Below are 17,355 nucleotides of genomic sequence, written 5' to 3' on the forward strand. Positions count from 1 at the left end.
CAAGCTACAAGGGGCAAAAGTGGCATGGGCAAAACCAAATTTTATCTGGTAAAAACAATCATATGTATGTGGTCGACAGAGTAACAGAAACTAACCCAGAGGACCTGAATGATCCTTAAAGTTAGAGATCTGTAAAATATTTCCTCTATGAGAATAATTCAACAGCTCTTTTCTGAATTGAGGATCACCCTCTCTCAGTATCCTATGAATAACTATTAATGAACGTTTTCAATGCGACCTGTGAATTTAATGAATATATAATTATTCATCTTGAAGAGATACAAATGCTCTTACCCTATACCAACTTTGCTAAACCCTGATAACCATCAATACTTCAATGCAAATGACAATTATGTGAAGAAGCTAAATTCAACTAACTAAAAGCTCCAGAATTAACTAAAAATTAAATTGGCATAAATGCATCCAGTCTGCAATGGGAACAAGGCATATTAAGGGGTAATGGAGCACAGAGATAGATTACCCAATTTTCCAAATCAAAAAGTTAGCTTCAACCACTATGAAATTTAAGAAGTAGATCAAAACTCAGAGCTCTTTCTTTCTTCTTTAATTCCTTTTATTTATTTATTTATTTTTACTTTCTTTCTTCCTTTCTCTTCTTTTTTCTTTCCCTTCTTTCTTCTTCCTTTTCTTTTTCTTCTATTTTCCTTCCTTCCTTTTCTTTTTGTTATTCTTTCTTGATTCTTCTTCTTTCACCTTTTCTTCTTCTTTCCTTCTTTTCTTTCTTCTTTCTTCTTTTTTTCCAACATGGATGGGGCAGACATTTTCTCACAAGAACAGGACAAGGGAGCAAGACACCCCCATGCCGCCAAAATTTAAAGCAATGCCCTGACTATCTATACACATTCCTCTGGTTCCATGAGTTTTTCTTTGTTATTCCTAGCATTTCACCATGCGTTTGTTGTCCATTCCTCCTGGAGAAAATGAATTTAATTTAATTCTGAGTCCTGTTGCTAGGAAACATAAGGCTGCATGGAACATGTGCTGCTTGGCAAGTGTGATCCAAATGGAGTAGTTTATTCACTCTAAAATTTATATTAAACTGTCATCAACACTCTTTCCCCCAAAGAACCAATAAATTCAATACATTACCCAAATACTTACAATTATCCTTCATATTTATTTTCATTCTCAAAACCACCTTAACACAATGTTTGTAGTTTGTGCTCTACCTATTTTGCACATCTAATATCAGCATTCTTTCCACGGTTCCACCAAAGAGAAAACATAGAGAATTGAAAAATTACCCTTGTCTTTGTCAAAAAAGATTTTAAAAGGTCTGCTCTGGCCAGACAGTTTTGTAGAAAGAAAAGCCAATATGAGTTTCCACTTCAACTTGGCAGAACAAGACTCCATCTCTCTCCATGTTTTGTCATTTTTAGATGCTAACCATCAGATAGTCCAGCTTCAGACAAACACAAATGATCTTCTTTTATTAGCAAGTAACATATTTTTAGATCTATGGATTGCAAAAAAATCCAGTTAACTAAATGGGTCCCAAACCCAAAAGGCATTTCATAATACCATATCATCATAACAAAAGATATATGACTAACAATATGCTATAGAGGTACATCTTAAATTCGAAAGATCCTTTCTTTTCGAAAAGAATACCGTCCAATTGTGTGTCCTGGATAGCCTTCTTGCGAGGGCATATATGCAATAAGCTATATCAGCCCACAAGCGAACCACAGAAGTAGCAGAAAATATTTCTAGAGCAAAAACTTAAAAAAAAAAAAAAAAAAAACCATTAATATAGATATCTACCTAATTACCACAAAAAGCAGGAACCTGTAAGCATACTCTAATTTATCAAAGAACCGGAATAGCCAATATTCAAGATTTTCAAGATTAATCTATCAAACGATACAGATTTATATCTACCGAGCAAATTTCACCAGAATTCGACCCAAAAAATGATTAAATCCAATGGAAAAACAAAGAAAAGAAACTGCCAAACGCCAATCTGGCACGAAATTCACTCACTTCTAACATGCCGTTCGGGGGGCACTCGACGTGGTTCGTCGCTTTTACGATCGCAATGTCAAGATCCTTCCATCAAATTAATCAGGAAAACACGAGCAAGAACCGATCAGAGGCCAGAATCTGATCAAATTCAAAGAATCCAAGAAGACGAAGAGATCGAAAGGAGGCATGCGAACAAAACCTTGAATTCAGTGTGGACCTTTGCGAGGCCGACCTTGTGGAGCCCTTGATGGCTCCGCACGCCCTCCCCCTCCCCCAGGTATGAAGCGTCCCCATTCCCCCGCCCGTCGTACCCTAATCCAAACCCTAGCCCTACCTTCCTGCCCTCCGGGAGGAGGACGACGAGAGAGGAGAGAGAAAGAGAACAAAGACCAAACGCCAGCCGATCTCTCCGGCTATAGTAACGACGAGTTTTATTCTAACCACCACCTCGACGCTTCCCTCCCCCTTGTGCGCTATGATGTTGGAACAAAAAAAGTTGATAAACGTACTCTCATTTTCGACACTTGCACTAAAAGTCCCTCTCCTAACTAAGCAGGTTCTTGTCATGTAATCGAATGTGTTTAAAAATTCTCGACCTCGTCGTAGTGCTCCAGGGGAATAAGTTCGCGGGAGGGATTATTATACTGTGATGTTACGCTGCTCCGCGGGTCAGCATAATCTTTGCATCTCAGGCCGTGGCTACGTTCATGATGACCGTTGGACTTTGTTTTGGTGTCAAGAATGTTGCCCATGCAGTCCTCCTCTTTGTGCCTTACCGCAGGCACTAACAGCTTCCCCTTTTTCTTTTTTCTTTTTTTTTTTAATATATATTATAAGCAAATGATCGTACCATTCTGACATAAGTATAGTTCAAAAATTTTGAATACAAAATATCACATAATGTCCATAGACAATCATCATTTAAAATCTCAATGTGTTCGACAACAAAAATACGAAGAACTTTTTCAACGTATACTTTCACCTATTTTCTTTTGCTATATACTGTAACAGAATCATGCACACTACAAAAAACAACTCGATGGCCTGCAAATCAATAGGTAAAACTAAAGTATAATAAGTGAGACAACTGCATCTTTTGTCACCCATAGATGGTAGAATCTCTTTTGGACTTGTTTTTTTATGGATAAATAATATAAGAAAGTTATTCGATTTTTTCATTGATCCACTAACTCCTGTTCTCATACTTTTCAAAATGGATAAATTATTTTTCTTTAGATAGCATTTATCTATAAAATGAAAAAAATATATCCACCTCAGGAGTGACTGAATCATTTTTTCATTAATCGAAAAAATATTTTTTTTTAATTCATTCCTAATATACCCTTAACCTTATAATAATAATATAATATATTATATCATATTATATTATTATATCATAATATTTATATAATATATTATTATAAATTATTATTATATAATATAATATACTATATCATTATAATATATTATAATAATATAATAAAATATAATAATAAAATTTATTATTATATATTAATATATTATAATATATTATGATATAATAATTATATTATATTATATTATTATATATAATAATATTTATAATAATATTGCAATAATATAATGTATTTTATATATAATAATATATACTAATATAATACATTATATTATATATTATATTAATATAATATATTATATTATACTATATGATTATATATAATAATATTATATTATATTAATATAAGATATTAGCATAATACAATATATTATAATATAATAATATAACAATATGTTATATTATATTATATAGTAATATTTATATAATACAATAATAATGTAATAATTATATAATAATCATATAATAATATATAATAGTAAAATAATATAATATAATATTATAATGTTATAATGTTATAATATTGTAAATACATTATAATATAATAATATATAATATAATAATATATTATATTATGATATACTATCTTATTATTATGTGAATATAAGATATTAATATAATATATTATATTATATTATAATAATATTTATAATAAAGATATTATAAAAAATATATATAGATCTTAGCAATTTATCTAGGAAACTAATAATGCAAAAGAATATAGATAATAAATTTTTGAATCATTTTTAAATACATAAAAGAATATAAATAAATTATTTTTCTATTTAAATATCACTTAAAAATTATTTATTTGAAAAAATATAATTTTTTTGATAAATTTTTAATCCTCTAAAGAATGAGCCTTTTATGTATGTGTAGGACACTACTTGTTTCATGTTGAGCATCCTTCTCAGTTAAAAGTAAATTTTTTATTCTCATGATATGCTAACATGTACTAAATTATCTTATAGAAAATGATTCATTTAAAAAGCCCACAATGACACTGCCTTTGAGCATAGCATAGGATCTACATCATTACTGATTTATCTACTGTAGAGGCCGAAACAGCCTTTGAAGATAAATTTTTAGCCAATTTTTTAAGACTCATTTGGTTTGCAAGAAAAATATTTTTTTACTAAAATATTTTTTTTGAGAAACTAATTTTTGAAATATAAAAATAATGTTAGTGTGTTTGATTAATCATAAAAAAATTACATATTTCACAATGACTCATATTTAGTTAAATATTTAATTTTTTAAAAAAATTATATAAAATATCTTACTTAAAAAAGAGAAGACATTCTATTCATGACTATACTTTTAAGAAAAAAAAAAAACCTCAATTCTTATATATGGGAAAGCCAAAATAACCTATGTCCCACGTAGATTTCTCTTTTCTATAAAATATAAAAATTTTATCCAATGTAAATACCACTTTTCAATCTCTCTTCTTTGAAAATTCTAACCAAATAAAGAGAGCTTCTTCATTTTTCAATTGACCAAACTTCCTTTCCTTCTCTCTCCACAAACCAAATGAGTCCTAAGTGAATTAGGACCATAATGCTGCCGAGGCATTTGTTGTACATAGAATCAACCCGCATGGCATAATTTGAACCATGCAATCTGCGAAAGACGACATCATTGGGTTCTTGGAAAGGCCATGCCATGTCCACGAAATTGTTACAATCAAAATATACCAACTTCCATATGGGTTTGATATATCTTTAAATCTCAAAATGCAGCAGACTGTATCGCAGACCAATCCAATTAAGATACAGAGTTCCAGAAAATAAAATGACTCAAGAACAAAAGCCATAATGGCATGCCCAGAAGTATAACTCATATTTCCATTGCTTCATGTCTAATACAATGGCACGGAAAAATGTGGTCCTTGCCAGGTTGGTTGACAATCAAAATAAGATATCTGAGTATCTTAATGCCAGTATTTACCACATTCTGTATGACTCCAGTCATAATCTACAAGAAATGACTTGAAGGATGTGCAAAACATTCCAATGATCAACATATCTCACATACAACATACAAGATGCATGATACAGTAAGATGCCTGAAAACTTGCTTAGATCCACTGGCCATCCTCAACCTAGAATTCAGGGCTGTTACCTAGGTTTGACGTGGTTCACGCTTTTTTCAGCCAGACAAGGCCTCAGCTGTATGGCATTTCATACCGTATAAGAATTAAAGAACAGCAACTTTGAGCATTTATAATAATAATCATGGTATAAAGAAAATAAAAATATCCGTTTGAGGTCATCAGTTATTAGAAATAAATCAAATACTAGATTCATCTTAGCATATTGAGAAAACAATAGCTTTTCATCTGAGCAAGCATAGATTAGGACTACAGTGCAGTATAGGCAAGCAAGTTAGGATACAGGAATGCTGTCAACACACCTCATCTACGAATAAGCAAATAGTGCTGGGTTGAACTCAGAGTGTGCCAGAAACTACAGCTCAATTTCCAATTCCATGTGAGGCTTTACTGGATCTATGACATAACAATCAACTATTTTGAATTCGACATATAATGCAGACAATGGCATTGGAAAGTAGTTCACTCAGGTGGATGTTAAATCCTAGGCTGACCTAATTTGAACCTGAACCAAACTTAAAGTTTAGATGGTTCATGCATGGGTCATATACGTCGACCCTCCCCATGAACTGAGCTAAGGACCAGACAGATGAGACATTACTAAAAGTCTGGGTCCACTTCAAAATAAGGCCCGACATGACCCAACTTGCTAATTGATTGAGTCTACAGCCACATTTGACTGGGTCATGTCAGGCCTTAACCTGAATGGTCCCATTAATCCTTTGGTTCTCCATTGAGAAAGCATGAATGAGACAAAAAAAAAAAAAAAAAAGACGATGGATAAAGAATTTGGGTTCAGTTCCCTGATTTTCTCCTATGCTTTTGTGCCAAAAAGAAAGAAAGAAAGAAAGAAAAATAGTTGTCAGACAGTTATAAGGAAAAAAGAAAAAGAACTCGTGTTGCATTTAAACTATATCCCATTCCAGCATTATAAATTGATACAGAAAATGTAGAAAAAAACTATTACAACATGTGCAGGGATCATGATATAGTAGACATAAATATATGCATTTATTTATAATAGCAAGAATTGAATTGCCAACTTGTTCTGTAGCTTAACCAATTTATCTACAATTCATGTGTGCTAACCCATATCAATGCATATCCTCATTTTCATATGTTTTGACCAAGTACTCAAAAAAGTCAAGATATGGACCCCGACAAGTCACTGGCTGTTGTCATAACCTTGGTACGCACAAGAAAAAAAGGTTGCCGAGTCGTAAAAACTTTATCTAACCTGAGCTAGACCTAAAATAGAACTTGTAGACATCGATCTTTCCTGCAATATGAATAACATGATTCAAGTACGTACAAGAAAATTAACTCTAGAACCCCTGGACTTGAATATGAAAAAATTGCTGTAAAACACAAAATATCTAACCTATTACCCAGATACTAAAAAAGGAAATAAATTGAAAACAAATAAATTAACTAAACCAAGACTACATCACTGCTGCAAGATATGTGATGCCTTGATCTTTGATAAATAGTCTAACGCATTATATATGTACATATTACTCTTACACACACACACACACAAACCAGAAAACAGTTTACAAATAGAAAAGATTATTAATTTACAGCATGTTATATAATAGAAAGTCCAGTATATTGGTACAAGGAGCCCCAACAGCTCCCATAATAACCTAATTCTGATATATAGGTTTTAACTTAGACAATGAACAAACCCTGAAATTCCCCATAAACATATAAAATTTTCGATTGCGTATATTTTAAATAAGTTATATGCGAGCAAAAATTCTTCAGAGTGTAAATGATTTATAGCAAGTGAACAAGACATGTCTCATCTACAGATGGAATGTAGAAGAAGAATGCAAATTACAACAGATTCAGTTCACAAGGGGCTATTCAAACATACCATTTTTATATATTTGAGTGCTTCAGAATTTCATCAGTTTCCAGCTCCTACATTTTACACAAAGCCATTGCAGAAAATGATTTAAAGAACAATGTACCCACCAAAATACAATCAAATAATTTTTAAAATGATCAAAACTTAAACATTAACATCATATCACTTAGACTAAGACATATAAAGAAAAAGCAGGTATCATATTAAAGAGAAGACAGTTGCAGGCAATAGAACTGAAACAGACCTATAGAACTGAACACGTCACTTTGCCAGTTTTCTTATATTTTACAGATGAACTATATCCTTTTGAATCACTTATATATCTTACCTGTGTTGGCTTTTTCTTAGGCTAATAAGTATAGGTATTATAAAACAGGAGTATAAGATTTGACATATCAAGGTGGCAAGAATTACCAAACAGTTAAAATTTTGAAAGGCCTGGAGATTGGTCGTTGACTGGAACCCACTATAGCAAGTGCATTGATCATTTTGCCTTGCACTTCTAAACCCCCAACTTTAACAGCATTTTACTTGAACTGGTTGGAATGGGCACCGATGATAATGTTTTATCCATATTCCATGCATTCCAGAACACGAGAAAATTTGCGAATTTCCTAACAGGTTCTAGTCCATCCAGAAGCCCTAATGTCAGTTTTAGTAGAGTGCTAATAAACAGCAACCATGTTAAACGTTCAAATATCCATATTTTGTCCTGAAACTAGACTAGGAATAAAGAAACTTCCACTAAAGAGTGAAGGAACAAAGTATGACACTTCCAACAATTCACTATTGCAGCTACCAAAGTTTTAAATCCCATGGAATAGAGATGTCTCAGTATCTCTATGGAATGGGACGCTCCGTTGTCCCATCCCATCCCGCAGGCGATAGCTATCCTGATCATGCATCCTGGTAGATTTTCTCGTTTTCTCTCCTCTTCTTCTTTCATTTCTTTCTTTTTTTTCTCTTCTTCATTCTTTTATTTCTTTTTCTTCTTTCTTTCTTTTTTTCTTTTTGTTTCATTTTCTTATCCCTTTCTTTTTTTTTCTTTTTCTTTTTTTTTCTCTTTCCTTTCTTCTTTACTTTCTTTTTCTTCATTTTTTTCTTCTTCTTTCCTTTCACTTTTTTCCTTTCTTTCTTTCCTCTTTCTTGTGCTCTCCCTACATAGATGGGTTTCGGAGTCCTGACTCCGTCCCAATCTCATTTTCTTACAGAAACAGGATGGGATGGCTAGAATGCTCTCCGTCCCACCAGGACAGAAAATCTTGGCAGCTACCATATATAGCACAAACCATGCACATGCAAGATCTTGAAACCTTCAGCATCTACTTCATACTAAAGTTGCATTTGGTAGCTGACAATCTATCCAGATTGCTGGCAATTTAAAGGGACCCCACTGGATTACTGCATTTGGTACGTTCTTTGGATGGCAATCTGGATTGTCTTGGCAATCCGGATTACCTTTTGGAAGGTAATCCGGATTACCTAAAGGCAGGATGGCTATCCAGATTATCAAATATTTGATAATTTAACAATAAAATATTTGGACAAAACTGCCCTCATCAAAAAAATAAACTAAACCCCTCTTTCCCTCTGTGGCTCCGCGCCAAACATGGACCACCCCCCCCGCGTGGTGCCATCCGCCGCTTGCCTGCGCCTCCCCCCTAACACCCCCTCCCGCGACCGCGCCGCCCACCGCTTCTCCGTGCTCCCCTCCCCCTGCGGCCCCCCTACCCGTTGAACCTCCGGCACCGCCCCCCGACCCTCCGCCGCACTCCCCTCCCCTCCCCCCGTCCATCGCGCCTCCTCCGTGCCTCGCAGCTCCGCATCCAGCAGCAGGGATGCGATGGAGTTCCGCTAAGAAAGGTACCACCAGGAGATGCAGTAGAGTTCCACCCGGAGAGATCCGGGTGCACCGCAAGGATGGCGGTGGCGGGTACCGCCAGGGACACGGAAGGAAGAAGAAGGGGAAAATGGGCAGGGGGAGGAAGAAGAGAGAAATGGATACGGAAGGAAGAAGAAGGGGAAAAGGATATTTTGAAATTTTGATGTTACATTACCAGTAATCTGATTGTCATACCAAACATGTCAATCAAGATTCCCAGTAATTTTATTGCAACATTATCTGTGTGTATCAAACACAGTAATCAACATTACTAGCAATTTAATGATGGCAATATATCCTGCAGATAATCCAAATTACCTTTTCAAATTGCCTGATGATGCACTAAACACAACCTAAGAGCTCAAAGCTTACATGATACTCTCAGTCTCTAAAGCATATCAAACTTCCATTGAAGAACAACTTGACCACAGGACTATTGTCGACGACAAACATAATTTTCAAACTTCAGAGATGGATCTGCAACATATTTGCAAAATGACAGCCTCGTATTTGCCAATGAATTGTTCAATCTAAATGTCTGCATGGCAAAGACTAAGAACTATTTATAACTGATGATAAAACATGCAGCAAAATCTTATTTAAAAGCCTGTTAGAGTGTCACTTATCTCTCTATCTATGTGTGTGTGTAGAAGGAGAGAGAGTTTCTACAAGTCTTGAAAACAATGTGTTTCACACACATTCAGTATAAGCATTGTTCTATGCCTTTCTTGTCCCAATATTATTTTTTCTCTTCATGAGGAGAAATGAACTGGATGTTCAGGCTAGAATGTTGGATAAGAGGCAGCTAGGGTGTAAGTTGCTTGAACTGTGTCAAGATCTAAAAGATCCAAACTAAAGTTGCATTTCTATCTACAACTTTGGATCCAAAGAGGAACTAACTGAATCATGAGTAAATACAGCAGTTGATAGCATACCTCACGGGACTTAGTTTTGATTGACTTAGGCTAAATCCAGGGTGAGTTAAAGCTATCACAATTTACCATTTGGTCTGATACTTGATATGTCCCTCACCACAATATTGTTTCTTAATCTAATCACAAGATATGAAAAACAAAAGAAAATTTTACAAAAATCTAGTTAATCTTTGTGAATTTTTTATGTTTCAGTCTGAAATTCTCTTATCAGTGGAATTCTATCTAGCTGATTGAGATGCTACCATATAATTTAGTACCATTCATGAACATCTCCCAAATTTTACCAGCTAAGAGATCTTTTCCCAAGTCTCATTTTATGCTTATAAATACAACTAACTTCAGCATCTCCCTAACTGTCTTTCATATTCATTAATAAAAACATATTATGACCTAAACCAGCTACTGTATTGCTGTGCACCTAAATTCTAAACTATTTTATAATATTCTTAGTATACAACTTTGCAGTAGCCATACATTATTGAATCTAGATGTCCTCCATTCAATACAATCATGGACTACACATGCAAATAAATTTGCCAAAAAAGATTGGTTGGAAATAATGCAAACAACAAATGCTTAATCGTGTGTCTCCAGCAAGGCTCACAGGCTGTACCAAGATGGTTCAAGTCAGCATGTGAAACTTAATGCAAAAGACTCTTTTTTTTTTTTTTTGGAAGTATGAATATGTTGTTGAAAGCAATGTGTCAGATATGCAAATAAAATATCAGAATGCCCCTGCCAAAAAAAATCCTACTCTTCAAAATGAAATATTATGATGAGGCACCAACTGTAAGAAAGCCATCAAATTGGTCAATCATGGTAATAATAACTTTCTTTAAAAAAGCTTTATAAGCAGCCATAAGCATAAGCAGCTGTAACCTATAAGTGTAACTAACGATCAAGATCACATCTGCAATAAATAATTAAGTGAACTGCAATGCATAAATGAAGCCAGCAGCTTACCTGAGGAACAGCACAATCAGCATGTATTGGATCCCAAAGAACAGAACATGAACAATCCCAATCATCAGTTTGAACTACATAAAGAGGTGCTCTGGGATTCCATCAAGGAAAGGAAAAGCATCACGCATAGGGATTAACCAGTGATATTTGAATATGATTATAATATAAGCATAAATAATCACAGGCTTAGCTACTTGAAGCTGGAACGGTAGGGAGATTGCATTCAGGTGTACAAGGAAAGAAACAGCAAAAATTTACAAATAATATATTTTAAATATGTTCTTTAATTTTTCAACTTCCACCATGTTGCCCTAAAACTTGTGCAAGCACCCTCCTCACCTAGATCATTACTGATTAATCCAAAGTTGAACAAGTGCACATAATCATACCAATACACTTAGGCAACATACAGGGGAATCATGAATCCTAAGACTGACATATCTGATGATTCAAAAACCTATTATTTACTCAATATTTTGTACAAAGAGTAGGAGTTACATGCTACAACTCTTTGGAATTTCTGGATTAATTGTAACTTTGGTGCTACTATTAATCAATGTAAATCATTATCCAGTTCACAACTTCCTATTATTTATAAGATAATTACATTGCAGCAATTACATTAGTATATACAAGACCAAGATTTTCAGTTTGGTTTCAGCACCCATACCGGTACCGGACTGGTACAGGGACAACACAGGGGGATAGCAAGTATCGGTTCCCTACCTATACGAGTCGATATGCCTAATACGGACCAGTTCGGTCACCCACAATATACTTGTTAACAAGTAAATACTGCATTGATATACTTAGGTACGAAGAGAGGAACTTATGAATCCTAGGATTGATGGTTGAAATACCAGTGCTGATAACCATAAATACCTCACTGGTAATTGTTATCATACAGGCATTGTACACATCTTGGTGCTGACACAAAAAAATAAATGATGTGACATACCATGGCATTGGTATGAACTGGTACCAAGGGGTGTATCAATACTAATACCTTATTGCTGTGGTAGAACATGGCCAATATGGATAGATACACACCAATATTTAAATCTAAACCAAGGATCAGCATTTCCAGTTATTTAAAAAAGACAATATTTACTATATTTGTTCTATAAGGTCTTCAAGATTTCATGATAGAAATCCTTTAATAGTTCCTTTAGCAGTGCTACCATCATCATGTTACTTCTAGATGCTAGCACAACAAATAAATGCACCCCATTATCTACACAGAATTATCCAATTGTGTGGTAAAACATCTAAATACTTACCGAAGAGAAGAAAGAATCAAAGGACTCCCTTAATTCATGCAAAGAAGTTTACCTGCGCCACTTTCCACAAATAATCTCCTTGGTTCCACTGGTATCTATCACCCCCCGACATTGAATCCAATTACCAATGCTACTTCTTTTGTATATCTTGTTACCATTCCATTCCTAAGCATGGACAGAATGTGCTTAAGGAATATACATTATAAAGAACCACAATAAGAATCATCAGAATCAAAGCCTTGAGTCTTACATTTGCATTAGAAAATTTAGCAGGATCTATTTCAGAGGGTGCATCAAAATAATCATGATCACTGCATATAAAAAGAAAAATGATCAAAAGAAGCATCATAAAACAATGTGGACCACAGAGTTAACTATAGACTTGTGGAGTTCTACTCTGAAACATAATACAAATACATGGAAGTTGGAATTCATTCGATGATGTATAACATTGCAAAGACTTGATGAGTTGTAGTGGAAAGAACAAAGTTAAGAATGATTCAGTACATACCATGCTTGCAATTGCTTTGAAAAGCATCCACAAAGAGTGATGAGAAATCAACTTCTAAGAACATAAAATACACATGAAGTTGTATCACGGTGATTAATTTGTAATTCTAACACAGATCATATATATACTAAAAATAAATCAACATACCCATCATTTTCTTCATATCTAATTTACCAAAGAAGTCAGCTTATTTTAGTTTCACCATACACATGGTTAATTGCAATTTCAATGCAGTCACAAATTACACAGTTGTTCCTTTTAATTCAGTGACTTATAGATTAGATGAGTTAATACATTTGATTTGTGACATCAAAGAAAGCCAAAGATGCTTAGCTTTGATGCAGCAACCTCCAAGCATGTAGGATAAAACATCTAAAGTGGAGTATTGGCATGAGATTAACCATTTAGTACCAGACTTTCAACTATAGTTATGTCAAGGATACCAGTGTTAGAGGGACATCTCGCAAAACATTGGGGCAAGGCACTGTCCCAAGTGTTGAGAAGGGAGTGGCCCATCATCGTCTCAGCATCCTATTTGGTGCATCATCATCCCAAGTGTCGGCACAACATATGATAAACACTCATCCTGTTCCATGGGAAAAACAGGATAGCACCATCCTATGTGGTTTGAATCATTGCCTATATATGAGATGGACTGCAAGTTTAATATGAGCCATAGGTAGTGGGCCAATAAGATATATTTGGTGTGGTTTAGCTTCATTAGAAACTGGTTTCCCATTTAACTTCACTTTTTCCTTAAAGTCAGGATGGCTAACCCACCATCATCTCAGAATCCTGTTCAGCGCATTCCAGGAGATCCCCCATCCATGTGTCGACCTGGGGCGGGATGGCCATGCATTCTGTTCTGCAGAAGAAACTGAGAGAGCCCCATCCTACAAGATTTGAAACATTACCCTATGCTTGGTACAAGATAGGGCACAAAATTAAGATGAGTCATAGGTAGTGAGCTGATATGATATATTTCCTGAGGTATTGGCTTCTTTAGAAACTAGTTTCCCATTTAACTTTATTTTTTGCTTATAAAGAGGTGATATAATCTCGAAACTAATGGGAGCATATTATGTTATGGTAGCCTTCCCTAAGAATAAACTTTGAGTACTTATTTAGAATATGAAGTACTTACTATTTAGTTCTCTTCATCCATAAATGAGTAAATGATACTATTCAGTTAGAGAAGATGTTTGATGCTGGAAGTCAGACCAGTCTTCTATGTGAAGTCATTCTTCACATTTCAGCTAATGATGCCCTTAAGTGTGGCCTGCGAAATGTGGTCTGAAGTCTGTGGGTTTCTCACAAATTCCCTTGGGCAGTCATTTAAAAAAGATCCTGGCATGTCACCACATAATGAAAAGACAAGGGAGTTTTGAAAGATTCCTTCAAAAGAAGGTACACTTCTTTGCAAAGTTTGACAAGAACAAAAGTATAGCAAAAGTTTCATAAGAACAAATATTTTTTTTATCTTCCTCTTTATGAAGCATGACTTGCTAAATTAATTTCATCTCAAATGTTATTTTTTCACATGCTTACAGCCATAAAAGTTAGAGGAGTTGCAAGAATGAATTGAGATGCAATGGCAGAGGATAACATTACATAGTTATAGTTGCCATGCAAAAGCATTGCACAAGTTTCAGCATACAGCCATTTGCTTCTACTTGACAAATCATGGATTGCTAATTCAATTTTAGATCAGCTCTTATTATTACATGCTTACAACATGAAAGTTAGAAGAGTTGCAAGAATGAGATAAGAAGCAGTGAAAGTGCATACTCAGCAATGGGACCACACCAGTCTGGAACTTCTGCTTGAAAATCTTTACCAATACGAACACCAGAAGTATATGGCTTAGTGTCTCTCAGCATGAACGATATAGGACCCAAATCTCCATGAGACATCCATTTCCTATACTCAGAAATTTTACCCTCAGCACTGAATGGTTTTCCAGTCAGCGGCCTTGGTTTCTTTCTAAAACAAGGCTGACAATACCATTCATCAACTGGCAGCTTCTTTACTCTAGCATTGCAACAAGACAAATGATATGCTTGTTCACAAAGGTCACAAATTAGCATCTTCTTTGGGTTTTCCAAAAGTCCACATATTTTGCATGTCTGAGAAAATTTGTCATCATTGTCATATAGGACCTCTAAAGAGGCAGATTCACTGGTAAATCCTGCACTTCCAAGGAGTCCATGGCTTCTAAGCAGAGATATGCAGAGGTCCCTTGCTGATGTGAATTCTCCCCATGGTTCTACAAGGACAATGCCAGATGAAGAACACTCCCCCACATCAGGATCCTCTACTTCCTTCTTCATGAAAGCTGGGCTAAGTTCTGTATTAGATTTTGATGAGGAAGAACTATCATTTATGCTGGAGTAGTGCCCCAGTACAGGTTTGCAAAGATTACCAATAGAAGCTTTTGCAGGCACTTCATATTCTCTAATAGAACATATCTCATGGGTCCCAGAGTTTGGAACAGACTCAAACTGAGAGCTAGGTACAGCTATGGACTTCTGTACATGGTGCTGTTCACAAATCAATATATCTCTATTAAGTGATACATCTCTGGAACAACCACAAAATGAGATGTTTGGAGCGCATCCAAGGTCATCCTTGTGCAAGGTCAACTGATAGTCTTCAGAACTCATGCAAGAATGATAACTAACATTTGCTTTTGTTTCTGTGGTTGTGTTTTCTTCTGTCAGAATAGCAATAGAGTTCCTATGCAACTTCCTTCTCTTGTACACATAGCCATCCCTCTTAGATGTAGAACTTAGACACATGTTGTTGACAGTTGATAAACCTGAGCAGCTTCTTGACAAATCTAAAATATCAGTGTTAGATGATCTGCACTCTTCCTCCTCAGAAGAAATGGATTTTCTACAGCTATCCCAAGGGCAATCATCATAATTTGGAGACATTAGCTTAACCACTATGCGGACAATCACAATAAAAGTTCACCCCCTGATTTTTTTTCATGGTCAGACGTAGAAAAAAAAAAATTGTCCTCATAGAACTAGAAAGAGAGCTCCGAATCAACATTTGATATCAAGAGAATCTGAAATGCACCACTCCCAGCTCGATTAGAATTTAATCGTTCACGTTCTAGGTTAAAATGCTAGAATTTTTTTGGCACAACAGCAAGCCACTCTACCTATATTCTGCAAAAGTTTTTGGCCAACCAAAAAAAAAATGTGGATAAGCTAAAGCCTCATGCAGAAGCAGAAAGATAAAGAAATAGATAGAGAAAGGATTGTAATATTCAAGTTAGAAACTGCTTAAAATTAGCAATGTTATATGCACATTAAAAGACCCTAGAACACTTCCTATGAAAATTAACAATGCATTTCAAAGAATAAAGAGTCAAATTATCACAATAGACCGGTACTTTTGAAACTATTTAGGCATACAAACGTACATATCAAAGCAGGCTCCCTTAGGTCATAAAGCAGGAACCAAAAATTCAGATTGACATTTGACACCCATGAGTCAAATGATGCTTACGTAGGTTTCGCCAAAGTAGAGGGGCTTCAAATCCAACCCATCAATATACTCCTCAAGCGTAATATCTAAAAAAGGATTCAAGTACCAACCTGCGCTCCGAACAGCAGAATCACTCAGTGTTAAAGTTGTCTTGGCCTGCATCTGCCCATGCCAAACTGACAAACCAAAAAGAATGAAGCTGGGAGAGACAAAGGAGAAGTTGGGAGCTCGATAGGAAATGGATTTTGTCCATTCAAGCCAAAAAGAACATATTTTCAACAGTTAATTCTACCATGAATTCGAGGGCCAGATGCAACCCACATGACAAATGGACAACAACATAATGAGACAACATGAAAGCACTGAATGGAAGACAAAATTCATGACAAGCAGTAGAACACAATTACGAAAGGGGAAAAGGCTCCAGTACCAAAGGACACAGCAACCAATGACACAAGAAGAGTATGGAATAAAAATCTACACAATCACTGATTACCTGGTAATTTATTCTGGGAAGCTTGATGGATGTGTGGTTAGCATACATCACAATAAATGCTTATGTATCAATGACAATGTGCCTCGGTAGTGCTTTGCTTGGAGCTTCATCAACTTTGTCTTTTATGTATCTTAATATGCACAGGCACACATACGTAAGGCAAGATGACCGCCGTAAAAAATTATAAAAAAAAAAAAAAGAAAAAAAGAAAAAGACATTTTGATGGATCATGTAAGACCTACCTAAGCAGAAATAGGTTAAAAAAATAATAAAAATAACAACGATGGCATAAAAACCCAATGCCTAACCAAAAATGGCCATGCACGTCGGGTAATGACTGGCACAGGTACCTGCACCAAATTTTAAAACCTTGATTTAATCACACTCCAAAATCTTGGAGCCCGTATCCAGTCCATAGCTTCCTAAAAAGTTGATACCATGAA

General features: G+C 35.1%; 1 protein-coding gene across 3 annotated transcripts; it reads right to left on the reverse strand.

Moving 5' to 3' along the window:
- Positions 1-5,147: 5,147 nt before the first annotated feature.
- Positions 5,148-16,948, reverse strand: LOC105050411 (uncharacterized). Of its 3 annotated transcripts, none has more exons than XM_029266380.2 (7): positions 16,527-16,948; positions 14,707-15,757; positions 12,658-12,718; positions 12,460-12,572; positions 11,128-11,218; positions 7,354-7,400; positions 5,148-5,532 (listed from the first exon to the last, which is right to left on the reverse strand). In XM_029266380.2, the coding sequence occupies exons 1-6, from the start codon at positions 16,576-16,578 to the stop codon at positions 7,359-7,361; spliced, it is 1,410 nt and encodes a 469-aa protein (XP_029122213.1). In that variant the 5' UTR covers positions 16,579-16,948; the 3' UTR covers positions 5,148-5,532; positions 7,354-7,358. The 3 variants fall into 3 exon arrangements, with proteins under 3 accessions (XP_029122213.1, XP_029122212.1, XP_073098999.1); XM_029266379.2 differs by having other exon boundaries at positions 5,149-5,532; positions 14,707-16,094; positions 16,527-16,946; XM_073242898.1 differs by having other exon boundaries at positions 5,149-5,532; positions 14,707-16,094; positions 16,438-16,574.
- Between the last annotated feature and the right edge of the window lie 407 nt (positions 16,949-17,355).

Source organism: Elaeis guineensis, chromosome 8, assembly GCF_000442705.2.
Source record: "Elaeis guineensis isolate ETL-2024a chromosome 8, EG11, whole genome shotgun sequence".
Lineage (NCBI taxonomy): Eukaryota > Viridiplantae > Streptophyta > Magnoliopsida > Arecales > Arecaceae > Elaeis > Elaeis guineensis.